At 39.3% G+C, this 27,460-nt stretch overlaps 1 protein-coding gene across 1 annotated transcript in view; it reads left to right on the top strand.

The window, feature by feature from the left end:
- The first annotated feature begins 211 nt into the window (after positions 1–211).
- TMEM65 (transmembrane protein 65) overlaps positions 212–27,460 on the top strand; it is a 61,851-nt gene continuing 34,602 nt past the window's right edge. Inside the window, exon 1 of the mRNA XM_027624182.2 lies at positions 212–1,009. Within this exon, the coding sequence (XP_027479983.2) occupies positions 697–1,009 (313 nt within the window). The 5' untranslated portion in view covers positions 212–696. The remainder of the gene's footprint in view (positions 1,010–27,460) is intronic.

Below are 27,460 nucleotides of genomic sequence, written 5' to 3'. Positions count from 1 at the left end.
GTTGGACTTAAAGGTGGCGCCAGCACCTGGACGCGCGCCGTCAGTTCCTCCACCATCACGCATCGGAGGAGGTGTGGACTCCTGCGCACGCCCCCAAGTCCGGTGGGAGCATGGCCGGGGAGCTCGCGGACCGCGCTTGCGCGGCCCCGCCCCGTCCCTTCGCCCCGCCCCGTTAGCCTCTATACCGCCGCTAGGGGTAGCGGCGGCGGCTGTGGCCTGGAGCGCGGCCGCTTTGAGGGCGCGGGAGCCCTACGGAGCGCCGACGAGGGCAGGCAAGAGGGTGGGAAAGCCGTCAGGAGCGAAGGGCGGCGCCGAAGGAGGGCGGTGCGTGGCTGACTCATCTCTCTGGAAGATCAAACTGACAGAGACAAACCCTAGCCGCCCGCCCGCGCCGCCCCTCCTCAGCCGAGGGGCGCCCGCCCGCACCGCCCACCCGCCCTCTCCCCGCCCGGCAGCCTCCGGAAAGTTTTTCTCGTCGGAGGGACCGGAGCCGCCGCGGGCCTTTCAGAAGGGAAGGGGGACAGAAAAGGAGGCGATCGACGCGCGGGCCCGGGGAGTGCATGGTGCCCGGTGCCTCTGCTGCCAGTCAGGAGGACATTGGGGCGGGGTCCGGCTGAGCCTACCTCCTTCTTCCCCCTGCCTCGCCAGAAATCGCCCTCCCGGACTGCCGCGGGGGTCCCCGCTCCTCAGCCCGCCATGTCCCGGCTGCTGCCGCTGCTGAGGAGCCGGACCGCGCGCAGCCTGAGGCCCGGCCCGGCCGCCGCCGCCGCCGCCGCCGCCGCCGCCGCCGCGCCCCGCCCGCCGTCCTGGTGCTGCTGCGGGCGGGGGCTGCTGGCGCTCGCGGCCCCTGGCGGCTTCCGAGGGCTGGGCACCCACCCCAAGAAGGAGCCCATAGAGGCGCTGAACACCGCGCAGGGCGCGCGCGACTTCATTTACAGCCTGCACTCCACCGAGAGGAGCTGCCTGCTCAAGGAGCTGCACCGCTTCGAGTCCATTGCCATCGCCCAAGGTAAGAGGTCGTGAGGGGCGAGCCTGGGGGCCCGGAGTCCCCACCCCCCGTCGGCGCCCCGGGAGCCCTCCCGCCCCTCGGCCCGGGACCCCTGCTGCCGGTTCCCCTCGCCCGCCTGGCCTCGCGCCTGGGACGTCCGGCCCGGGGCCGGGGGTTGGTGTGTGTATATTGGGGGGGGGGGATCTTCCGCGCCTCCTGAGTGTCCCCAGGGCGGGTAGGACAGGCGCGGATCGTGCCAGGCAGCCCGGACCGACGCTTGGCTGGTTCCTCCCCAGCCTCAGAAGCGAGCTTCAGCCCAGATTGTCGACCGATACTGTTTCGTTTGTGCTTTGATTTGTTGTGTGCCTCCCCTCCCCAGCCCTCCTGTCCCCCTAAGCCCTTGCTGCTTTCTTGTGAACGTGCAGCTACGCAGGTGGCATGCCTTGTCTGCTTGGAAAGTACCGCAAACCCGAGAGGCAGGAAGAAACTTTCTTGAAAGGTTATCAAACCAAGATGTATGGGTGTCCAAAAGAAGGGTAGTGCTTCCTACTTAGCTGTGTGTTTGCACGCACATCGAGGTGTACTAAGCAGCCAAAGGAAACATTTTCCTGGGAAATGGAAAGAATGGATCAAACCGGCAACAGCAGATACATAACTTGCAAGCCCCTATAGGTTCGGCGCTGCACAAGTTAAACTCCACAGTTTTTGTTGTTTCCCCAGAGGTTGAAAGAATGAAGTAATTAAGAAGGTATTTTTCTGGGAATCTGGCTCTACAATGAAAAGCAGACTTCTGCTTTAAAGTAATGTGGAGCGGTGAAAGCAAGGCTGTTTTTAAGCTAGCATGTTAAAATAGGATATTGTTAAAAATCAGTGCAGAATGCTGTAGGTCTGAATTTGAGTGCAGGTGAAAAAGCTTAAGAATTCCGAAAATCAAAAGGATGAAAGAAGTAAGTGATTCATTCCACCTTAAAATATTTTTGCAGTTTAAATACAGTAGTACAGACGAAATACATAAAACAGACAAGATACATTGCTATTTTATATTACATTCTGATGTGTTTGACATTTTTTAAAAAGTTTACCCACCTTCCCAAAGTTGATAGGTACATAAACATCCCATAGATTCCTCAGTTTAGAGTACATGGATTGGAACGTGGCATTTGATTTGCCAGAGGCACTTGAAAGTGTTTCTTTGGCCTACGTACAGGAATGAAGGAAGGTCATATAAGCATGACTTATCTATACTGCTTCTTCGGAAACTTTTTCTTGCTTTGCCTTTGCACTGCTTTTTTTTCCTACGTTCAGGGAATCGTGGACCGATTTATAGTACTGGATATTCCAGATATTGTCTGTGCACAATGCTTTTAAGGAAAAATGTAGCATCATAATCAGTTATTAAGTGTGTAATCATGCTGTTATATGAAGCAATAATCATATTTGTAAGGTATGTTTGTACTCACTTTGTGGTTTTAAAATACTCAGTTCTGAAAATGTGCTCCTGGGAAAACAACATAGCCCGTCATCTATGCTGTAACATTAATTTTAGAAACGTTTTCTCCATGGACAACACTATTTGAACATACATTAGGCCTTGTCTAAGTAATTTCTTGGAAATTCCTCTGCATTAACATTGTTACAAGTTTGCAGGGCCCTATTAATATAATTTTGACAGTTCTTGAAAAGCACATCCTGTGATACAACTGGATAAATTTTACCTCCTATCTTACTGTTTTAGCACATGGCAGTAGTATTGCAGTAGAGAGGCTGCATTTTCCACTGAAGATAATTTTAAATTGGACATGGTTTTTTTTTTTTTTTTAGATTTTATTTATTTATTTGACAGAGAGAGACACAGGGAGAGAGGGAACAGAAGCAGGGGGAGTGGGAGAGGGAGAAGCAGGCTTCCCGCCGAGCAGGGAGCCCGATGTGGGGCTTGATCCCAGGATCCTGGGATCAGGAGCTGAGCCAAAGGCAGACGCTTAACAACTGAGCCACCTAGGCGCCCCTTGACATGGTCTTAAATATTTTGGAAAGGACCTATAAACTTCAGTCAGTGGAGATCAGTTAGCATCAAATAAACTTAGTAAGTATGTAAGTTATATGAGAGGGAAGTTAGTAATTTGTCTTCTTTATTCAAGATAAACTGGTGAAAATATGGGAAACAATGTGGTAGTCAAATGCCTATCTCCTGTTCATAAGCCAAAGAACTTGAGAGTTTAAATCAACTATTTTAGCCAGTATTGATGACTAAATTATTGCCCGTTGACTCAAATGATACTTACTGATGCTGCTGCTTTAATTTTTAGTACAGTCTTCATGTTCCTTGTTGTGTTCATTACCAATATATACAGTTCCTATGGAGATCACTGAAATCATTTTTCCCCCAATCAGATAAATGAAAAGCTCCCATGTTTTTCTTTTATTGTTGCATTTTGTATGTTTTTAAATACCCAACTCATGTACTAAATGTATGGGGGTACTAAATGCATTTTCTAATTAAATAAATTATGTTAAAAGGACTGTTTCATATTATAGGAAATCTTATGTGTTCTTAGAAAGTGGGCTTGTATGAGCGAAAGAAGTGTTCTGGATTTGGTGTGGAAACATCACAGGAAAAAAATCATCTATGCTTTGATATGCCTGTGAAATCTATTGTTGAAATTTGGTACTTTGCCCTTATCTTTCTTATGTGTTTTATCAGTAGGCATGTGATATGGTCTGTGACAAGATAAAGCTGTGACAAGATTCTAAATAGATAAGGCAAGCTTTGTGGGATGTCTTATCGTAGTTAAATAGGATATTGTGATTTTTAAATTACAAAATGATTTCCTTCCCAATTTTAAAAAAGTTGATATTGTGTTCCCAGTGTACCTATTCAACCTGATCTCTGTTCTTCCAGAAACAGTCCGTATTTTACTGATAGTACTTTGTTGGCTCATTGTTTTTAGAAGTAGAACTGGCAAACTGACATTACAGTTGCCTTTCAATTTTAGCCAAGATTTTAAAAACAAATTTTTCTCCCATTTTTGCAATTACTATTTCTATTTATAATTTTCTTTTACTTTTAAAACATGAGTTTGGTTTTTGAAGAATAGGCAACGCTTATTGTATTAGTTATACATTGCTGTATAACAAATTGCCCTAAAACATAGTGGCTTAAAAGAAACATGTTTTATTTCAGTTTCTGGGGATTAGGAATCTTGTATAGGCTTAATAGGATGTTTCTGACTCAGGGTATTTCACAAAGTTGTTTGAATCAAGCTTTTAGCTGGGGCTGCATCAGCTGAAGTCTTGCCTGGGGCTGGAGGGTCCATTTTCAAAAAGGCTCACTCACATGGTTGTTGGCTGGAAGTCTCATTTCTTGCCATGTGGGCCTCTCTACATGGCTGCCTAAGTGTTCTCAACATGGTAGCTGGCTTCCCCCAGAATGAGTGATAGGAGAGAGTGAGAGCCTAAGCTGGAAGCCACAATATTTTAATAACCCAATCTTAGAAGAGATAGTCCATTTCTTTTGTCCTGGTACATGGTAGGAGGGTACCTTACAGGGTGCAAATACCAGGAGGTAGAAATCACTGGGGGCCATGTTGGAGGCTACCTTCCACATTTACTTAAAAGTGTTAAAATTAATGTTTATTGGAGAATTACACAGAGGGATAATAGTTGGCTTTGGGGGAGACACAATGAAGGATATGATTTGAAAAAGGGAGGTTCTGAGGGAATATTTTTGTTAAATGTGTACTCCAGGTATTTTTAAAATGAGATTTCTTTTACATATAGTAGACAAGAAATGTATGGCGGTGAACAGAGTAGTTTTTCTATTAATGTTAGATCTTAATGAGCTTGCATTTTTTTCTGTTTCTCTGTGAAAGTGGTAATTGTGTACATTTTAAATTGCCTTTTTTTTGCCATTTATCTACATCTGAATAGATATGCCATATAATTCTAAACTTAATCTTGTAATTTTCACCTTTTGTGATTATTTATTTAAGGTAGGATGTTTCATTTTGAGAACTTGCCATATACAACAAGAGGCCTTTGGCAAAATGAAAGGCTGGAAGATTAAAATCTGATATTCATGTGGATACTGAGAATACTTAAAGACAAGACTTTTCATGGAGTTCTGATTCACTAGGAATCTTCGACTCTTTAACAAGAGTATCCTCATTTTTCTCAGCCCATGGTAATGTGAGAAAGTAACAACTCAGTTAAGCTATTGGTTTCTGGGATGAATTGGAGAAAATTGTGTGTTTGCTCAAAGAGAATAAAAAGAGAGCAAGAAAAACATTTCATATTCCAAATTAAGATATGTGAATACAGATATTTCAGGGCCTTGGTTGAAATAGTAAAAGAGGAATAAGGTGTAGCTCACACTAGAACCAGCAAGAGAGAGAGGAAGAACCAGGATGGGGGTATGAAGGATGAACTGAGTCAGGAAGAATAAGAGATCTCTAATAAGCTGAGCGCTTTTTTTTTTTTTTAAGCTGAGAGCTTCTGTATCATTGGGCCCACATAAGTTAAATGAAGCTTTGCTATAGTCAGTTATTTTACCAATATGGAAAGAACCTAATTATAGCAGTATATTCCAACAAACTTAATTCTGAATATTTTAGAGTTACTTGCATAGTGGAGTAGTCTTATTACTAAGGATTACTGCCAGCAGAAAATAGCTAACACAAATAGGATTTTTTTCCTTCCATTATAAAATGGTTATGTACTGTTTAAAAATCTCTGATCGTCACTCACGTATACCTTGATATTCACAGTCATGTGTGACTTAAAAAAACAACTGTTCTATTACATTTCATGATTTTGTGGATCAGGAATATAGGCAGGGCTTGGCTGGATGATTTGTACTGTTTCATGTGGTATCTATGGAGGTCACTTCATAAATTTCAGCTAGCAGATGTGCTGGTCACAGGGTCCAAGATGGTTTTACTCACATGTCTGGTACTTTGGTGGAGGTGGCCAGAAGCTGGGTTCATCTGGAATGGTTGACCAGAGTAAATGCCCCTGACCTCACTAGCACAACATTCTTAAGATGACTCTAGTACTTAGATGGGTCAGGACCCACAGAGAAAAAGTTCCAAGAGGGCTCCGTAGAAGCTGTAAGATTTTGTATTAGTTTTCTGTTGCTGCTATAAAAAGTTACCACAAAGTTGGTGGCTTAAAACAACATGGATTTATTGTCTTAGAGTTCTAGAGGTCTGAAGTCCAGAAGGAGACTTAAGGGGCCAAAATAAAAGCGTCAGCAAGACCCAGCCCTTCTGGAGGCTCCGGGGGAGAATCTGTTCCTTGTCTCTTCCAGCTTGCAGCTGTCCTTGGTTCCTGGCCACATCATTCTGATTTCCGCCTTGGTTGTCACATCATCCTCTCCTTCATTTACCTTTTCGCATCTACCTCACATGATTACATTTAGGGTCCACCTGGATAACCCAGGATAATCTCTTTCAAAATCCTTAATTTAGTGACACCTGCAAAATCTCTTCTGCCATGTAAAATAAGGTATTCACAAGTCAGAGGATTAGGATATGGGCATATTTGGGGGCCATTCTCTAGCTTCCCGCAGACTTGTTATGACCTAATCTTGGAATTCCCAGAATGTCATTTCTGCTGCACGTTGGTTATGGAAATCACTAAGACCAGGGCTGATTCAAGGAAGGGAAATTAGGAGCATTCCATGTAGATAACCATACCTAATAATTGTAGTTTATTCCTTTATATCAGTATGTTAAAAAATTAATCATTTCTGTTAGAATCTCTTTCTCTATTAATGCATACCGTTAGCATACTAGGTGTTTAAGACTTTTGGACATTCGTTCTTGTACGAGCGCTAGTACAGTGACTCCTTTTATATTTGAGATGTTTAGGACTCCTTTTTCTGTATCAAGATTTCTCAACCTTAGCAGTATTGACATTTCGGGCTGGATAATTCTTTGTTACGGGGGCAGTGCTCCACACAGGATATTTAGCAACATCCCTGTCCTCTATCCACTAAATGCCACTAGTGCCCTCCCACCTTCCTCACCCTCAGTGTGTAACCAGTCATGTCTCCAGACATTGCCAGATGTTCCTTGGAGGAGACTCTGGGTTGGGGGTAAGGGGAGGAGTGTAGCAAAATTGCCCTGGTGGAGAGCCGTTGCTTTATATGAAATGCTATAAGGCTATGTCTTCTTCAGTCCTCTGCCTTATCTCCTTGTCTTCTCTCATCCAGTGATACTTGCTATTACCAGTATATTCTCTGTACTTCAAGCTTATTGCTTTATTTTCATTTATTTGTCTCTGGATAAAGACGGAGACCTATCCTCCCTATCAGACTCCTCACTTCTCTATCAAATAAATGAGTGCTCTGATAACTGGTTTCCTTGACTGTGTTGCTTCTTCACTTCTAAGTTCTTGACTAAATTCTAAATATTACACGCTTAGAAAATACGGCTTCAGGAAAGTTCAACACTGCTTCAGTTTCATTCACCAGCAATTAATTTGGTGTTGTCCACCTCAGTAGTCACTTAGTGCTTACTTTTTATAGCAATTATGAGAAGCAGATTTTTATAAACAAATCTGTGTATAGGAAAATTAAAATAATAGGTCTGCAATTTATAGGCTCATCCAGAAAGTTAGGTAGAACTAAAGATAATGGATGATCTTTTTTTTTTTAAAGATTTTATTTATTTATTTGAGAGAGAGAGAATGAGAGAGAGAGAGCACGAGAGGGAAGAGGGTCAGAGGGAGAAGCAGACTCCCTGCTGAGCAGGGAGCCCGATGTGGGACTTGATCCCGGGACTCCAGGATCATGACCTGAGCCGAAGGCAGTGGCTTAACCAACTGAGCCACCCAGGTGCCCCAAGATAATGGATGATCTCGCGTGTTGGGATGACTAATATTGAACCGTTATTAGTGAAGATTGTTTCAGGTTTTCTTTTTTTTTAAGATTTTATTTATTTATTTATTTATTTATTTATCAGAAAGAGAAAGAAAGAGTGAGCGAGTACACGCACAAGTAGGGGAGCGGCAGGCAAAGGGAGAAGCAGGCTCTCCACCAAGCAAGGAGCCCGATGTGGGACTCGGTCCCAGGACCCCAAGATTGTGACCTGAGCCAAAGGCAGACACTTAAATGACTGAGCCACCCAGCCGTCTCTGTTTCAGATTTTCTAAAAATAGGGATAAGTTTGCATAACCACATTCTGGTCTAGTTTTCTTTGGCATATGATAGTGTAAAGCTAACTGGAACAAATAGGGACGAAATCCCTGAGTGCAGATTTTATTAGCATCTTGCTCAATTCAGCTGAATTAATTAGTATGTAGATTTATAGGACTCTAGCCTTATCTTTGACTCATAGGTTTATATCTGTTTTAAGTTAATGAAAACAACTACATAAGAACAAAGTAGTTGTATGTTAAAATATAATAACTCAGTTATCCTAAGTTACCTGGTAAATGAGAGACTCTTAGAGGCAAAGGACATTACAGGTAACAAGACGTCATTTCCCTTAAGCTCTACTTTGATGGCTGTTTGTAGTGGCATATTTGAATGTATTGCATTTTTCTCTACCTTAGTAAAAATATAATGAGCACAATTTAGTTTCTACCAGATGTCAGTATCTTTATATACTATATTTTAATACTTTTCTTTGGGGCTACTTCTATTTGTAGACATACTAGTCATCACACCAAATGCCTCCAGAACACTGTGCCATTTCAGTTGGCATGTTTTTTAGACGCTGTCATAGTGGTAGTGAATGTGTGGGGCTTATAAGCCCCTCCTCCCACTCCCTGGTGCCCTCAGACAATTCTGTTCTCATTCATCCCTGGTGCTTGTGTTAAACTCTTTTCTACTATGAAAGGAGGTCTGCTTCTTGATATCTCTGTTATTGTTTCTAATGTCTACTCTTTGTCACTCTTCCATAGTGTTTTTTAATTTTTTTTCTTTCTCTTTCATTCTCTCTCTGTTTTTTTCATCCCCCTATGTTTCCCAATGGGGTTTACTCCTGATAGACCCTTAAAGGTCATTAGACCACTGTTCTCTTGCTAACCAATTGTATTTATTACATTGTTATTGATCTTTTGACTCCTCAGATCTTACACTAAAGATCTTGTGAGTATTTTTTGCTAACATCTGGATATGACTGTTCAAAGGATTATTGTTTTAAGCACATAAAAGGTAGTTAACTGAGACATTTACTGTTTTTAAAGTTTCAGGGAATTATTTATTTATTTATTTATTTATTTATTTATTTATTTATTTGACAGAGAGACAGTGAGAGAGGGAACACAAGCAGGGGCAGTGGGAGAGGGAGAAGCAGGCTTCCCGCAGAGCAGGGAGCCGGATGCGGGGCTCGATCCCAGGACCCCGAAACTATGACCTGAGCCGAAGGCAGACGCTTAACCACTGAGCCACCCAGGCACCCCAGTTTCAGGGAAATTTAAATTAGAATGTGCTCTTACTTGGTTTACATTTTCTGTTTTCTTTCTGAGTTTTAGGGTAGATTATTTAGTACACTGTGTTATTAGAAACACTTATAATTTTGAAAACAGTCTAGTATTTTGTAACACAACTTCTGAATTTCTATTGTATAAGGGTTCTTATATTTTATAGAAGACATCCTATTACTACCACTATTGCTGTTGCTAACGTCACCTTTACTACCATTAATTAGCAATTATGGAGTATTTGCTATGTGCCAGACATACTGAGATAAGTGAATTTTCAGGTAAGTATTTTATTTCTCTCAGAGAGAGAAGGAATTATTATTTTTTTTCTAGAGACTAAGAAACTGAGGCTCAGATTTCTTGCCCAAGATCCTACAATCTGTGTGGCAGAGCAGTTTTTAATTTAATTTTTTATTCCACCTTCCTGGGTACTCGGACTTGGGATTTTTAACACACATTGGGGGAAAAAAGTAGCACCTCAAATGCTCAAAAAAGTCTCATGTGCTGGTTAAAATACCTTAGTCTATCTTCTGTATATTTGTACTATATATAACATTCAACAGAAAAGCAAATGTGGCATTGTTACTTTGAAAATAAGGGAAGCCAAAGTAAAATCAATATGCAAAAAAATGTTTATAAACCTCTTAAAATGTTTATATGTGAGAATTTTTGAAGAGTCAGAAAACTAGTGTTTGGGACTTCTGACATAAATTTCTATTTTTTAAAAAAAGATTTTATTTATTTGACATAACGAGAGAGAGAACGAGCACAAGCAGGGGGAGCAGCAGAGGGAGAGGGAAAAGCGGGCTCCCCGCTGAGCAGAGAGCCCGATGTGGAGCTCAGTCCCAGGACCCTGGGATCATGACCTGAGCTGAAGGCAGATGCTCAACCAATTGAGCCACCCAGGCACCCCCCCATAAGTTTCTAATTTTAATTTTAATTTTCCTTAAATTTTTTGAGTGAGTTGTTGGATTTTTATTTTAAAATATGTAGCACACTATTCATAGGAAAGCTTTCCAGCTTTGAAAATTTATTTATTTAGCAAATATTTGTTACTGTACCTACCATATAGACGTTGTGCTAGGTGTTGGGGGTATATCAGAGAATTAATTTGGCAAAATACTCTCATAAAGTTTACCATTTTGAGGAAGGAAGGATATGAACGATAAAGTAAATAAGCAAGATAATTGTTGATAGTGTGTGTTATTAGATGAATAAACAGAATGACACTTTCTTTAGATAAGGTGATCTGGGAAGGCCTTTTTGTAGGTGATATTTAAGCTGAAAATAAAGGATTGAAGAAGCCAGTCATTCAGAGAGTTGGAGGAAGAGCATTCTGAGGAGAAGGAAAAGCCAATACCAAGATCCTGAGTTAGGAAAAGACTTGACACAGGGTCAGAGTTGACAGAAGGCAAACATGAGTGCAACTTAAAGAACAAAGGGGAGCTTGGAATGAGATGAGATAGGCAGGTAGGCAGAAAGCAAGATTAGTCAGGGCCTTTCTAGGTAAACTGTATGAAGGCCATTCCTGGGTTGAAATATGAGAGTGAAGTAATGGAATTTGAATAGCACTTGGCTGCTTTTAGAGAACAAACTGGAGGGTGCAAATGCATAAGCTAGGAGACCACTCAGGAAACTGTTGCAGTAGGTTAGGCTAGCGATCCTGAGGGCTTAGACTAGGCAGCCATGGAGAGGAAGAGAAGGAGATGGATTCAAGATGTATATTTGAGAGTGAACTGATAGGATTGCTGATGAGTTAGAAAGGGACAAGTAATTAAGGGAAAGGAAATAGTAAGTGATGACTCGGGTTTCTGACTATAGTAATTGAGTGAAAGGTGGTGCTATTGACTGCCAGGGAGAAGACTGGGGGAAAAATAGATTAGGGATGTGTGTGTGTGTGTGTGTGTGTTCACATAAATCTGGAATTCATAGGGGAAATTGAGACTGCATATGTAAGTGTGGGGGTCAGCAGTTGTACGTAGATGCTACTTAGTCATGGGGGAGAGTAGGGCACCAAGGTGAGAGTCTAGGTCAGGGGTGGGAAAACTACGGGCCACAGGCAAATCTAGATGACACTTCTGCTTATAAATAAAGTTTATTGCAGTAGAGCCACACTCATTCATTTACACATTGTCTATGGCTGCTTTTGTGCTAGAATGGCAGAGCTGAGTAGTTGTGATAGAGACCATAATGGCCCTCGAAGCCTAAAATATTTAGACTGTCTCTTTACAGAAACTGTTTGCTGACCTTTAGATAGAGAAGAGGAAGAAGCCCATGATTGAGACCGTGAAGCTCCAGAGTTTCAAAGTCAAAAGAGTAGGAGCCAGCAAAGAAGACTATGAGGAGGGGCATCCAGTGAAATAGGAAAAGCAAAGAGTTTTGAAGCCAAGAATGAGGAAGTGATCTGCTATGATGTATGTTGCTGAGAGGGCTAGTAAGATAGAATTTGTTTACAAGGAGGTAACTGGTGACCCTGGAAACATCTTTCAATGACATATTTGAATAGATTGAATAGAGAATTACTAAAAGCACTACTTAGTCTTAATTTCAGTATTAGTCTTTTAGAAATTAAAAAAACACTTTAGCTTCTTTACAGAACAGATGTTGGCAAACTTTTTTTAAAGGGCCAGATTGTAAATGTTTTAGGTACTGTAGACCAAAAGGCAAAATTGAGGATATTATATAGTATTTGTGTAAGAGAAAAAACAGATTTCCACAGATTTTTTTAATTGGCAAAATTAAAAATGTAATAAAATACTTCAGTACAATTTTTTTTTTTAAATACAGGTCTTCTAATGAGGAAGATGGAATTCTTTTTGGAGGATAACATTTAACTTAATTGGGGTTCAATATTAGTGTTCCTTATTGTCAAAATTAATTGTAGATATTATGTGTTAATGCCAATCTATAATGGGATTTTATATATTTCATCTTTGAAAATGTCTTTTTCACATGGTTAGGTACCTCCAAATATTGGCATCAGTCTGTAAGCTTATGATTTTAAATTGAACGTATTGATTGCTTAGACGACATTTTTTGGAATTCTATTAGATTTTTCTCCTGATATTTGTCTTTTCACATATAACATTGCAGATTAATCCCTTCCAATTTGTGGTAGGTAGAAGCTCCTCCCTTGCACAGTTAAATGGATTTTGAAATACAGATTTTGTATTGAGGTTTGAAGAATGCTGCTGGAATTGTGGTTTGAGCTAGGAAGATGAAACTGCTACATATTTGTGTGGATATGAAGATCCTGCCTCTTGTTTTAACTTTTAACAGTAAGGGAAGGATATAAAGCAACTTAACATTACTTGTGATTCAAACAACATTAGTTGTCTTCCAGTGACTACTGTTTAATATTTCACATTTAAATGCTATTTTGGGTTGAATTCCTTAAGAAATATTATCATGGCCACAGCTAATTTCCATAGCCATCCCATGTTTGATAATAGTAGTTGAGGGCTGTTCTTCAAACTATTTAAAAATGTAAAATAATTTTTAGCTTAATGGCTATATAAAAAACTGGCTGGATTTGACCTGCAGGCCATAGTTTGCTGACCCCTACACTTATTTGTAACTCATTTATTGAGAATTTTGTACATTAATTATAGTATGTAGTATAAAAGAAACGAATTGTTTTAATAACATGAAGTATGTGTGTATTTGTGTGTGGGGGGGTGGGTGTGTGTGTGTTAGTGTTATAGGGGCCAAGGGCAGGCTGCCCCATGATGGGCCACTTTGGCGTGAAGATTATTTTTGAGTTAAAAACAATTAAAACCCAACAGATTTAGGGAAGGCTCTTTACCTCCCCCACAGCTGCCTAAAAAAATTTAGATAGCGGACCTGCTCCAGGAAGAGAGCTATCACCATAGAGAACTACATTATGATATAAGCTAGGTATTATAGACAGGGAGGAACCTGGCAAGGCTTGTTTGCCCTCAGTCTCCTGTGTCCCATTGTTTCTGAGTGGCCCAGCAAACATTTGTTTACCAAACATTTACTCTCTTTTATCTTTTTGCAAATTGCATTCCTTCCCTTTGAAGTCCCAGACCCCTACCCTTTTTTTTCTTAGTTCTGAATGACATGTATACGTCGTTTTGCCTGTCTTTGGAATTTCTTTTTTTTTTTCATTTTTAAAGATTTTATTTACTTCTTTGACAGAGAGGGAGAGAGAGAGAGAGCACAAACAGGGGGAGTGACAGGCAGAGGGAGAGGGAGAAGCAGGCTCCCTGCTGAGCAGGGAGCCTGTCATGGGGCTCCATCCCAGGACACTGGGATCATGACCTGAGCCGAAGGCAGTTGTTTAATCAACTGAACCACCACATCTCTGTGGATTCCCCATACATAATAAAGTTAAATTTTATTTTCTTCTGTTAATATGCCTTATGTCAATTTGATTCTTTAGCTAAAAGGACCTAGAAGGGAGTAGGAAATTTTTGCTTCATTACACTGTATTTTATATATATCTCAATTCTACTAGTCCATTATCCGTAATGGAAGGAACACCTTGGGCTTATAAGTCACTTATTTTTTTTAGACTTGTTCTCTCATAACTATAACATAGGTTTAATTATATGATCTCTAAGATCTCTACCAGCTCTGTAGTGCATTTAAAAATAATATATACTAAGTTTCCTCTTTTAAAAAATCCTATGAAATCAGTATAATTCCCTTAAATGCCAGAGAGATGTCTTCCACTTGCTTCATAACTGTGGAACCTAATTATACAACTTTGCAATCATTTGTGTTATTTTTGATTGAGTAACTAGTGCTAGTTACAAAACCTCCAGGTAAAATTTTAGAGAAATTCATGCCAATTTTCACCATTTTAGTGCTTGACATTTTATTAAAATTTTTTTTATTTAACAATTTGAGGTCCTACTGTGTACTTGCCAGACACTATTGAGCCACTTGATAGGATTCTTAAAATTATGAAGTTTATGTTTTAGAGAAGATAGAGATAGTTTAGCTTGAAATTATAATGCATTGTGTTAAGTGCTGTGATAGGGTTTATAATGCATTGAAGTGCATTGGAGGGATAACTGGGGAGCTGGGAAATGCAGAGGGGATGACATTACCTTACAGAAAGTAACATTCAAGTTGAAATCTAGAACTCAGTAAGAGGTAGGTGGAGGTAAACGATCATGAATAATGCCATCGTATTTGCAGTTTAGAAAGATCACTCTGCATACAGCACAAAGAAGGGATAGTAGGGGGATTAGACTAGAGGTAGAAGCGAGGCAATTAGGAGAACTTTGCAGAAATCAAAGAAAGATAATAGAGACCTGAACTAGGCTAGTGGAAATAAGGTTGGAAAGAGGCAGACATATTCAAGAGAGTTTATTTAGGAGTTAAATAATAAAACATTTAACTGAACGGTAGAATAGGTATTTGATGACAGGGTTATGAAATAAAAAGGTGAACCAAAGATGATCCTCAAATTTCTGGTTTGAGCCATTGACAAGATAGTGATATTCTTTACAATGGAAGGGACCATGCAGGGTCCCAAGCAGGTTTTGGAATGGAGAAGTTGTGTTCATTTTTAGCTTCTTTGGTGTTGGGTATTTGTGAGATAACAATATATAAAGGTACCCAATAGTTAACTGGCTGTATGAACCCTGGAGCTCCAGGGTAAGATGCAAATCTGGGAATCCTACCCATCTATCTATCTATCTATCTATCTATCTATCTATCTATCTATCTATCTATCTATTTATTTATTTTCCTACCCATATATTTAGCAACTAAGGCCAGGGAGATTAAGTAGAGTGGAAAGAGAAGAAGATCAAGGAGAGAACTATGAAAAACACCAAAGTTTATTGGAGGGGAAGAAGAAGAAGAACCAGAACTAGGAGTAGATCAAGAAGGAATGTTCGCAAAGATAGGAAAAATATCAAGAATAGTGTATCCCAGAAGAAAAGTGAAGAAGAGAGTATTTCAAGAAAGAGGGAATAACTTGATACTTTAGATAGGTCAAGTGCGAGGAGGACTGGGGGGGAAAAAGAGGAGGTCTGTCAGATTGAAAAACATAAAAGAGACCGAGGTGTTTGTTAGAAGCAGTCTTACAAGAACTCTGTGGGGAGAAGCCAGATTTTAGTTGGTTGAAGGAGTATCAATGAGGAAGGATTCAACTCCTTTTTTTTTTTTTTTTTTTAAAGATTTGTTTATTTGAGAGAAGGAGGGTGGCGGGGAGGCAGAGGGAGAGGGAGAGAGATAATGCAAGCAGACTCCGTGCTTGGTGCAGAGTCCCATGCAGGCTGGTCCCACGACCCTGAGATCAGACCTGAGCTGAAACCAAGGGTCAGACACTTTGACTGCGTCACCCAGGTGCCCCAGGAAGGATTGAACTCTTAAAGGGAACGTTGGATATGGAGGGCAGGGCATGTTGGGTAGTAGCTTCAGTTTGTCTGAGAATATCTCTTATAGGTCAGAAGTCTGAACTTAATTTAAATATTTGTTACTCGTGTACTCATTTCTTACAGACAGTCCTGTAGAATTCTGGTCCATCAGGGACATTATTCTCACACTATATAAATTCAGATTTCCAAAAGCCAATTTCAGATGGTACCAAAAAAAAATGACTCACATATATCAAGATAAGATTAAATGAATAAGCAGTTGTGGGCACCTGGGGGGCTCAGTCAGTTAAACATCTGCCTTTGGCTCGGGTTGTGATCCCAGGATCCTGGGATCGAGTCCCACGTTGGGCTTTCTGCTCAGCTGGGAGTCGGCTTCTCCTTCTCACTCTCCCTCTGTGTTTTCCCTCTCTGTCTCTCTCTCTCTCAAATAAATAAAATCTTTTTAAAAAAATAAACAGTTGTTTGAAAACTGCGTTGTATATTATGCCTTTAAACTTTACTAATGGAAACTTTTTTTGTAGATTTGTTTAATTTTTATATTATCTGTATTTTCTTAGAGCCAGTACCTACAAGATACCAGCTTTTACCATTATAACACATTTCAATTGTAATATATATTTTAAAAAAAGATTTTATTTATTTACTTGACAGAGAGAGAGCCACCCATGCACCCCAGTTGTAATATATCTTAATTGAAATTCTGTGTTTTATTATATTTACATAAAGCTTTAACTATTTCATTTTTTTCAGAAATTCACATTCTTACAAGTTACAGATTTTTACAAGTTATCAACAATCTTTTGTTTCTTTTCTGCAGTTCCATTAAAATTTTTATAGAAATAAAAAAGATGACTGAAAACTATTTTTCAAATTAAAATGCCTAAGAGATCGAGGAAACACTTTTTCCTGGGATGTGGAAGTTCAGTGCTAAGACTGAGACAGTCTTGGGTGAACCGGACAGTTGGTCACCCTGCCTGCCCCAAGGGTAATAGTATTTTTGCTCTTTTTACAATTTGAGGTTTTTGACTCATAAGACAGATTGAAAAAGGATCTAGGTAGAGTTTCATGTTCTTCCTGCACAACTGTTTTTCCCTTCCCCCAGGTCTACACCACAATGAACACTGTTAGGGCTCTCTCTCATATTTTTTGCATCTGGTGGGATTTCTGGTCAAAGAACCTGCAAGAAGGTGCAGGTTCTTCCAGTTTATGCATACCCTTGTTACCTTCACACTGTACCCCCAGCCCTTACTCTGTCGTCACTTGTTCCCTTACTGTTCTAGCTTATTCTTCTTATGGTATCTGGTTGCATCTTTCGCAACTAAGCAAGTCCCCTCTGTCCTTGCAGGTGCCTGCCTCTTGTTGTTTGCTCTATGACTTGAGTTCTCTGATAGGTTCAGAATAAGTTATGCATTTGAATTTAGTGTGACTTTGTTTCATCCTAATGGTGAGAGCAAAGCTCTCTGCGGCTTTCTACATCCCACACTGGAAACTAGACCCCTGCTTTACAAAGCTTAATGTACATATAAAATCATCTGAACTCCTATTGAAATGCAGATTCTGTTTCAGTAGTTTTGAAGTGGGACCTAAAATTCTGCATTTCTAACAAGTTTGCAGTGATTTCAGTGCTACAGGTCCATTGAGTGCAAGGTTATAGAGGTGTTTTTGTTTTTGTTCTTGTTTTTAAGGTTGGAAAGAGTTGAGGTCATGTGGATGTTTGAATTATGAAAGAATACAGGTAAACATGTAAGAGTGATAATGTAAGATGTGGCACATTTTGTGAGCTTTTTCCTTCCATCTGGAACAGTTCCTCTGACCTGACCTTCATGACCTTAGCACTTTTGAGATTATAGACCAGTTACTTTGTAGCATGTCCTTCAATTTAGTTTTGTCTTTCCTCATGAATAGATTCCAGTTTTGCAGCTTTGGCAGGAATATCATAGAAGTGGTGTTATGTTCTTTTTCATCCTATCAGTTGCCCATGATTTTAATTTGTCCCTGGTCATGTTAACCATTTCCAGGGTAACCATTTTCTTTGAACATTTGACAAAAGTGGTATCTGTCTGATAAATATTTTGTGGAGAGGTACTTTGAGTCTATGAAATATTCCATTCCTCATCAACTCAATTATTAATTTATGTCAATATATACTCATGGATTCTTTTTCTATTTAATGGTTTATAATTTATTACTATCATTTTTGATCCTCTAATTGTTCCATACTTCACCAGTGGGAACGCCTTCAAGCTGACTTCTTTGTCTTTTTGACAAATCCCCATTACTCTTTTTTGAACATTTCCTTTTTCCTTATTTTCTGGCACCATAAGATGTTCCAGGTTCCTCTTGGACTTTTTCTACCCTAGCCCTGGAATCAGCCATTGTTACGGAGCCCTTGTTTCTTTAGTGTAGAATGGTATTTAGAAACCAAGATCTGGGTATTAGATGTGCTTGTAGTTATTGGGGTGTTGCTATTTCCACCCCTATCATGGACAGGGCTAGTGAATATATGAATATATGTATTTATATATGTAATAAATATCATTTATATTTCTATTTCTCTGTCTATATTATAAAATGAGAGTTCATAGCAATTTCTTCAATTCTGATCCAGCACCACAGCGTACATTCTAGTTTTCTCTCTTCCTGTATTTCTACCTCTATTCTATGATGAAAAAATACCTGACTCCCATTACTTTTATTTATTTATTTTTATTTTATTATGTTATGTTACTCACCATACATTACATCATTAGTTTTTGATGTAGTGTTCCATGATTCATTGTTTGCGTATAACACCCAGTGCTCGATTCAGTACGTGCCCTCTTTAATACCCATCACCAGGCTAACCCATCCCCCTACCCCCCTCCCCTCTAGAACCCTCAGTTTGTTTCTCAGAGTCCATAGTCTCTCATGGTTTGTCTCCCATTACCTTTAATATATTTATTATTTAGATCACTCTTTCTGTATGTCACCAATATTCCATCACCGCCACTGCCAACATATTCCTATATAGATGCCCTTATGACCCTAGCTCTAGCTCTGACACCCTGAGCCACATCCCCTCTCTATTACCATGGGGAAGCCTTTCTCACCCTATTTGGGTTCTGATAGATTGTGCCAGACTGACCCCCCGTGTGAACACTTCCTCCCTCCCCCTTGAGCTCTGAGACCCTGGTCTGCCTCCCACACAGATGCCTACCTCACTGATTCCCACCTTATGGCTTTTAGACTGAATTGTATGGGAAGGAAAAGGGAAACCTCCCTCCCCTCACTTACTTAAATCCTTGCCGTGCTTTAAGGCCAGACTCAAAACCTCTTCCTGGAGGCTGTCTCCCACTTCTTAAGGCTATAATTTTTCCCTTTTGGAAACTTATATGTATTTTTTTCTTCCTCTAATCATCTCATATATGTTTTTATATCCTTGAGATTAGGGACTATTTTCTGCAAGGTTTGTTTTTTGTTGTTGTTTTTGTTTTTTAGTAACCTTTAAGAACTTTTTTTTTACAGCAATGAATGCACATTTTAAAAAGTTTTACCAGCTGATTTATGATACAAGTATTTTACTTTTAAACATGATTTGATCACCGAACCTTGCTTCATTATACATTAGGTATTCTTTCACTGATAGTTAAATGATAGTAAATTAAGTCATTTAAGTGGAAAACATTTAACTTCTAAGGAAGAGAATCTTGTTCTCTTTTATTTACCATTAATATATATATGTAGAAAAAATAATATATATGAAATTCTAATACCCTATTTTTTCCCTGGATTTATGCTCCATTTTTTTTTATTATTATAGGCATTCCTTGCTTTGTATAGTTCCCAAATGCACCAATTTCAGTGACTATATTTTAGTTACATGACAGCAATTCCTAACAACACAGTTCAAATTTTATTTACTACAGTATATTAACTGTGAGTAATTGTACAAAGTACAAACTTTGCCTTCTGCAAAGCACTGTGTAACAACAGATGTACATCATGATCATGACCAATCATATCACTCTTTCAGTCTTTCAGTGATTGGTCACTACTTAATCTGTTGTTCAGTTCACACTGAGATAGCAAAATGTGTAGTTTGCATTGCCTTCTTGTCTCATAGTGATAAACCCATGAGATATTTTAAAAACATGGGTAATCAAAAGCGAATTGACCAAAAAAGATGAAAGTACAGCAAAGAAATGAAAAGTGATCATACATTAGTTTTACTATTTTAAATTTCCCTTTATGTTCATAACTGTTGGCAAGAGAATTTTTATTGTTTTGAAAAAAATTTTAAAAGTCACAGAACAATTGTAATTTTCCCCTTTGGTATTAAGGCTTTATGGTTTCATCTTGCATTGTCATTTTTATGACCCCACACTACTGTGTCAAGTAAGGACTGCCTATGTTCTAACATGCTTCACTTCAAAATTTCCTATACATTTTTTATTTATACATATTTTATTTACTTTATCACTTGAATACATTTTTTGATTTGACAATATTTTTAGCATGCAGATATCCCAAACCCGAGATTGCCATTGTGAAGCAAGCGAAGAAGGTATCAGCAGAGACCCCTGATAGTTTTGGTATAGTACAATCTTAACAGTATTGATTGATTGTCAGATGTTATTGCAAATAGCAAAGCATCTATTTGACAGAACATCTTGCCTGTTTGAAATAGAATGTTTTGGTTATAATGATAACCTTTGTTTTTTGCACCAGTGTTTTAGACTGTCTGCAGAGTATTTATTTTTATTATCTAATCCTAGACTTTGTGGATGGAATAATAATTGCATGTTTAATTAACTGAAGGATTAAATTTATAACCTTAACAAGACATAAAACCACTTATATTTAATTATATTTAAATAACATATTTTAAAAATTATTGAAATGGGGCACCTGGGTGGTTCAGTCAGTTAAGCATCAGACTCTTGATTTCAGCTCAGGTCATGATCTCAGGGTCATGAGATCGAGCCCTGTGCCAGACTCCGTGATGGTTGTGGAGCCTTCTTAAGATTCTTTCTCTCTCTCTCACCCTCTGCTCCTCCCCCCTTGCCCCCATGTGCTCAGTCTCTCTCTCTGTCTCTCTCAAAAAAAAAAAATTTGTTGATATAACTGAGGAAGTGAGACATAAGAAGCAACAAAAATTATGAAATTCTTTAGGATGCATGAGTAGGAAAAAAGGACCACACACAGGAAAAATCTTCAGAATATTGTAAGGAGAAACTGTATTTAAGTAACTGAACTTCAGGGAAATACATTTTTAAAGTATATTCTTCAATATTTTGAAAGCCTTATTTTAAAGTCATTCATGAGTTTTCTTTTTAGATTCAGTTTCCATACAGCTTGATATCTAACTTGTGTTGCATGTGCTGGTTGGAGGAATTATGTTGTGTGCATGTGTGTGTGTATGAGAGAGAGAGAAAGATAAGGGGAAGGAAGGAGAAATAAAAATAACTATATCTCTGTCCCTATTTTATTTTGATTGCTATTTAATATAGATATATTGCCTAAGAAGTATAACACATGTATGAAAAAGTATCAAAAATATTTTATGGAATAATTGAAATTTTGTAAGAATAAAGGTTAAATGCAACTCAGTTTTCTTAGGATGTAGACATACTGTCAAGAGCAAAGACCAGTCTGTAAGAAGTTAAGAGAAATGTAGAGGCATAGTGTGTGTACATACATACACACATTAACAGATTAGTACATTTTCTGTAAAAAATTCCGCAGTATATTCTATTTGACCAGTTCTGATGTAATTTTAAAATTAAAAAGTTTTCATTTCTGTGTATATGTAGAAGTTAAATGTTTAAATGCTAATGTCTTTTTATTGTTGTTTTTTGTTAGAGAGAGAGCTTGAGAGAGTGTGGGGGTGGGAGGGGCAGAGGGAAAAAGAGAGAGAGAATCTTAAGCAGGCTCCACACCTAGCATGGAGTCAGATGAAGTGCTTAATCTCATGACCCTGAGATCATGACCTGAGCTGAAATCAAGAGTCAGATGCTTAACTGACTGAGCCTCCTAGGCCCCCCAATGCAAATGTCTTTTTAAGAATAAAGTTTTAATTTTGAAGTATTCTTTTTTTTTTAAGATTTATTTATTTATTTGAGAGAGAGAATGAGATAGAGAGCATGAGGGGGGGAGGGTCCGAGGGAGAAGCAGACTCACTGCTGAGCAGGGAGCCCGATGCGGGACTTGATCCCGGGACTCCAGGATCATGACCTGAGCCAAAGGCAGTCGCTTAACCAACTGAGCCACCCGGGTGCCCAATTTTGAAGTATTCTGAAGATTGTTTACTTAGCCTTTATTTTTAGGACAATGTAGGGAAAAAGGAATGATAATGATTCTATAGATGATGACAGATATCAGTAGGAGGTAAGGTGTTGCTGAACAATAACTAAATTAATAGTAGAACTTAACCTATCAGTGATCACCTTTTGAGACTCAGTCTTTAGTTGTATCCCTGCTCACTGTAGGGTGCTTTTTTGTGAATATTTAGTTGACAGCTCTGTATTTTTTTTAAACCGTACTTGTTATGCAATAAGGAAGAAATACAGAATAAGAATTGTAGATCTAGAAAGGATCACAGGACCTAAACTCATTTTATGTAACATGGAATAGATCTAGAGGTTTGTGACATGTTCAAGATTTGGCAACTAGTTACATATACCTCAGAGTGGCGATTAGTGTCGAGTCCTTCGGATTTTTAGTTCAGTGTTCTTTTTGCTGTGATAAATTTCTTCAGGGTTAGAAGAGAAGATTAGTGCTAGACTATAGGGTATTAAGTTGTTCTGAAACCATCAGAAACCATGTAATTTCCCATTCAAAACATGTTTTATTTGATAACCATAAGTCAGTTGATATACTCCTCTTTCTTTTAACTGTGATGGATTTTTGAAAAATGATTTATCTGAAAGGAAACTACTTCTTAGGATGGAGAAAAAATTTGAAAAGGACATTAATATTTTAGTTAATTGCAGTTTTACTTCAATTTCAAATATTAATGTATGACCACTGTTTTGATAATGTTTATGTATTAACATATAATTGATTCTTGGTTTTCTGTGGTTTTCTATTTACATTTTATTCATTGAAAGAGGATTAAAACAAGAGAATGAGAACCTGGGTTCTAGATCCACCTGTGTAGCCTCGAGTAAGTAAGTCACTTAACATCTCTGGGCCTAAGTGGCTGCATCTTCAAAGTGGAGAAATTAAGTCAGTATTTCTCAGTGGGTATACTACTGGCATTTGGGCTGGATAAATCTTTATTATGAAGGACTCTCTTGTGCATTACAGGGTGTTCAGCACCCCTAATGCCAGTAGCATTTCCCAGTCACTATCACATCCAAAAGCAACCCTGCATTTCTGAGCAAGGGTTGAGGTATACTCCATGTTGAAAACTACTGGCAGATGGTTTCTAGGGATCCTTTCAGCTCTAACATTCTGTGAAAGAATTCTTATTTGAGGAAAGACTGGAAAGGAAAAAGGTAATGCATTGACTGAAAAATCTCTGCTTCTTCCTAGTATTAAGCAATTTTATTTAAAAATGAATGTCATCTGGAGATCTGTGTAACTATACCCACAGATATATGTACCATTTATTGTGTTCCAAGATGAATTATATTTTTCTAGCTCTCTTTAAGCTTTCCATCTATAATATACTATATATGTATAATATACCTAGTTATATGATTTTTCTAGAGTTTCTTAAAGTTATATAGTATTGTCTCTATGTAATAAGTAAGAGGATCTGATTATTTTTAAAAAAGTTGTACTGTTGGGGCACCTGGGTGGCTCAGTCGATTAAGTGTCTGCCTTTGGTTCAGGTCATGATCTCGGGGTCCTGGGATGAAGCCCCATCTCAAGCTCCTTGCTTAGCAGGGAGCCTCTTTCTCCCTCTCCCTTTGCCGCTCCCCCTACTTGTGCTCGTGCCCCCTCTATCTCTATCAAATAAATAAAATCTTTAAAAAAAAAATCTGTGCTGTTGGGTGCCTGGGTGGCTCAGTTGTTAAGCATCTGCCTTCCGCTCAGTTCTTGATCCCAGAGTTCAGGGATCAGCCCCGCATCGGGCTCCCTGCTCAGCGGGAAGGCTGCTTCTCCCTCTCCCACTCCCCCTGCTTGTGTTCCCTGTCTTGCTGTGTCTCTCTCTGTCAAATAAATAAATAAAATTTAAAAAAAAATGTATACTGTTGTTTTTATCTTAGCCTTTTAAAAAAAGGAATGTCATTATATATAGTAATTATTTCTTTTTTCTGTCTTCCTTTGGCATGAAGGAAAGGAAGGAATATAGTTTCTGTGTTAATAGTATATATAATTTTCAAGTACACATTTAGACATCTAAAAGCAACCACAGATTGATAGTATGTTTGATTATCTTTAAAAAACTATGAAGTGGAAGAGTCAAGATGGTGGAAGAGTAGAAGACCTTGTTTCATCTGGTCCCTTGAATTTATCTAGATAACTATTAAATCATTCTGAACACCCATGAATTCAACCTGAGATGTAAGAAAAGAATTTCTGGAACTCTACAAGTAGAAAAGTGAGTACTTTTTGCAAGGTAGGAGGTGCGGAGAAGTGAATCTGAGGGGAGATATCAGACGATTAACAGCAGGGGAGGCAACCTCCCCGGGGAGCGGCCAAGCGTATGTGTGAGTGCAGGAAAGGGCAACAGCTCTCAGTGCAGGGGGCGGGGGGCGGGGGGGGATGACTCTGTAAAGAACACTAACCAGCGACCCTCTGCCTTCCCCCAGGAGGGGTTGACCAGGTTACATGCATGATCGTGTGACCCTTCTCTGTGCCAGGGCCCTGCAAAGTGCAGAAATGCAGCAACTGACGTCCCCTAGGAGGATTGTTGTAGGTGTACACCATGAAGACCACTTATCCCTGAGGGTTTACTGAAGAGAGGGGACCATTATCTTTTGACTCTGGGGCTGGAGATGGGGCGCAGCCATTTTTATTTTGATCTTCTAAAGAGGCACGGAAAGCCTTCAGGGAACAAAAGGCACACAGAGCAACCAAAAACAGCTTACACTGAGCTGGGCCCCCAGGGGGTATGCAACTCTGCCCAGGCAAAAACACCTGAGAGTCAGTGCAGCAGGCCCCTCCCCCAGAAGACCAACTGGAAGAACAGGTGAATAGCAAGTTTGCGGACCACACAGAACTGTAATACAAACTCCAGTGCCAGGGGAAAATAATATATAGAATTTGAGGTTTTTTTCTCATGATTTGTTTATCTTTCACTTTAAAATTTTCCATTTCTTTTTTTCTTTTTTCCCTTTTCAACTAGTTTCTTTTGTATATATATATGTTTTGCTTTCTTTACAATTTTGGGATTTAGTCTATTCTAACACACAGACCAAAATATACTCAGGACCAAGTGGCTCACCCTACTTTGTACACCCTGTGAGATTATATTCTCTCTTCCCCCCACCATGTTCCCCCCCACCTTTTGTTTTTGTTTTTGTTTTTGTTTTTTTCTTTTTCTTTTCTGGTTTCTGACCTCTTCGGATTTTTCTAGTATGTATTTCACTTGGATCCTGGTTTTTTTTTTTTTTTTTAAAGATTTTATTTATTTATTTGACAGAGACACAGCAAGAGAGGGAACACAGCAGGGGGAGTGGGAGAGGGAGAAGCAGGCTTCCTGCCGAGCAGGGAGCCCGATGTGGGGCTCGAACCCAGGACCCTGGGACCATGACCTGAGCCGAAGGCAGATGCTTAATGACTGAGCCACCCAGGCGCCCCCGTGGTTGATATTTCTGATTATACTCACTTGTTCATCCATTCTTCTCTGGGTAAAATGACTAGAAGGATGAATTCACAACAAAAGAAAGAACCAGAGGTAATACTCTCTGCCACAGATCTAATTGATATGGATATAAGTAAAATGTCAGAGATGGAATTCAGGATAACAATTATAAAGTTACTAGCTGGGCTTGAAAAAAGCATAAAAGACACTAGAGTATCTTTTAGTGCAGAAATGAGATCTAATCAGGCCAAATTAAAAATGCTGTGAGATGCAGTTTAAATTGGATGCTCTAACAGGTGGGGTAAATGAGGCAGAAGAGAGAGTAAGTGACATAGAAAACCAGTTAATGGAAAGGAAGGAGGCTGGGGAAAAGAGAAAAACAACTAATGGACTATGAGGGGAGGCTTCGAGAAATCAGCAATGCCATAACATATAAAATATCAGAATTTTGGGGGTGCCTGAGGGAGAAGAAAGAAAGGGCCAGAAGGTATATTTGAATAAATCATAGCTGAGAACGTCCCTAATCTGGAGAAGGAAACAGGCATTCATATCCAAAAGGTAGAGAGGACCCCTCCCAAAATCAATAAAAATAGATCAACACCCTGACACATAATAGTGAAGCTTGCAAATTTCAGAGATAAAGAGAAAATCCTGAAAGCAGTTCAAGACAAGAGGTTCCTAACCTACAGGGGTAGAAACATTAGACTGGCATCAGACCTATCCACAGAGATCTGGCAGGCCAGGAAGGTCTGGCATGATATATTCAGGATACTAAAAGAAAAACATGCAACCAAGAAAACTTTATCCGGCAAGGCTGTCATTCAGAATGAAAGGAGCAGTAAAGAGCTTCCCAGAACATATAGAAATTGAAGAATATGTGACCACCAAGCCAGCCCTGCAAGAACTATTAAGGGGGATCCTGTAAGTGAAGACAGAGCCCAAGATTAACATAGACCAGAAAGAAACAGAGACAGTCTACAGAAACAGGGACTTTACAGGTAATACAATGAGACTAAATTCATATCTTTTAATAGCTACTCTGAATGTAAGTGGGCTAAATGCTCCAGTCAAAAGACACAGAGTATCAGATTGGATAAAAAAGGAAGACCCATCCATATGCTGTCTACAGGAGACTCATTTTAGACCTAAGGACACTTCCAGATTGAAAGTGAGGAGGTGGAGAACCATTTATTATGCTAATGGACCTCAAAAGAAAGTTGGGGTAGCAATCCTCATATCAGACAAATTAGATTTTAAACCAAAGACTGTAGTAAGAGATGAAGAGGAGCACTATATCATACTTAAAGGGTCTACTCAATAAGAAGATCTAACAATTATAAATACTTATGCTCCTAATTTGGGAGCAGCCAATTATATCAACCAATTAATAACCAAATTAAAGAAACACATTCATAATAATACAATAATAGTAGGGGACTTCAACACCCCACTCACAGCAATGGACAGATCATCTAAGCAGATCAACAAGGAAACAAGAGCTTTGAATGACACACTAGACCAGATGGACTTCACAGGTATGTACAGAGCATTCCATCCTAAAGCAACAGAATATACATTCTTCTCGAGTGCACATGGAACTTTCTCCAGAATAGATCACATACTGGGTCACAAATCAGGTCTCAACCAGGACCAAAAGATTGGGATTATTCCCTGCATATTTTCAGACCACAGTGCTTTGAAACTTGAACTCGGTCACAGGAGGAAATTTGGAAGGAACTCAAACTCTTGGAGGTTAAAGAGCATCCTACTAAAGAATGAATAGGTCAACCAGGAAATAAATAATTTTTTAAAAATCATGGAAACTGGTGAAAATGAAAACACAACTCTTCAAAACCTTTGGGATACAGCAAAGATGGTCCTAAGAAGGAAATACATTGCCATACAAGCCTAGCTCAAAAAATTAGAAAAATATCAAATACACAAGGTAAC

Source organism: Zalophus californianus, chromosome 4 (assembly GCF_009762305.2).
Source record: "Zalophus californianus isolate mZalCal1 chromosome 4, mZalCal1.pri.v2, whole genome shotgun sequence".
Classification (NCBI taxonomy): domain Eukaryota; kingdom Metazoa; phylum Chordata; class Mammalia; order Carnivora; family Otariidae; genus Zalophus; species Zalophus californianus.
Note: the sequence above shows the minus strand (reverse complement) of the source record. Positions and strands in the feature narration are given on the sequence as shown.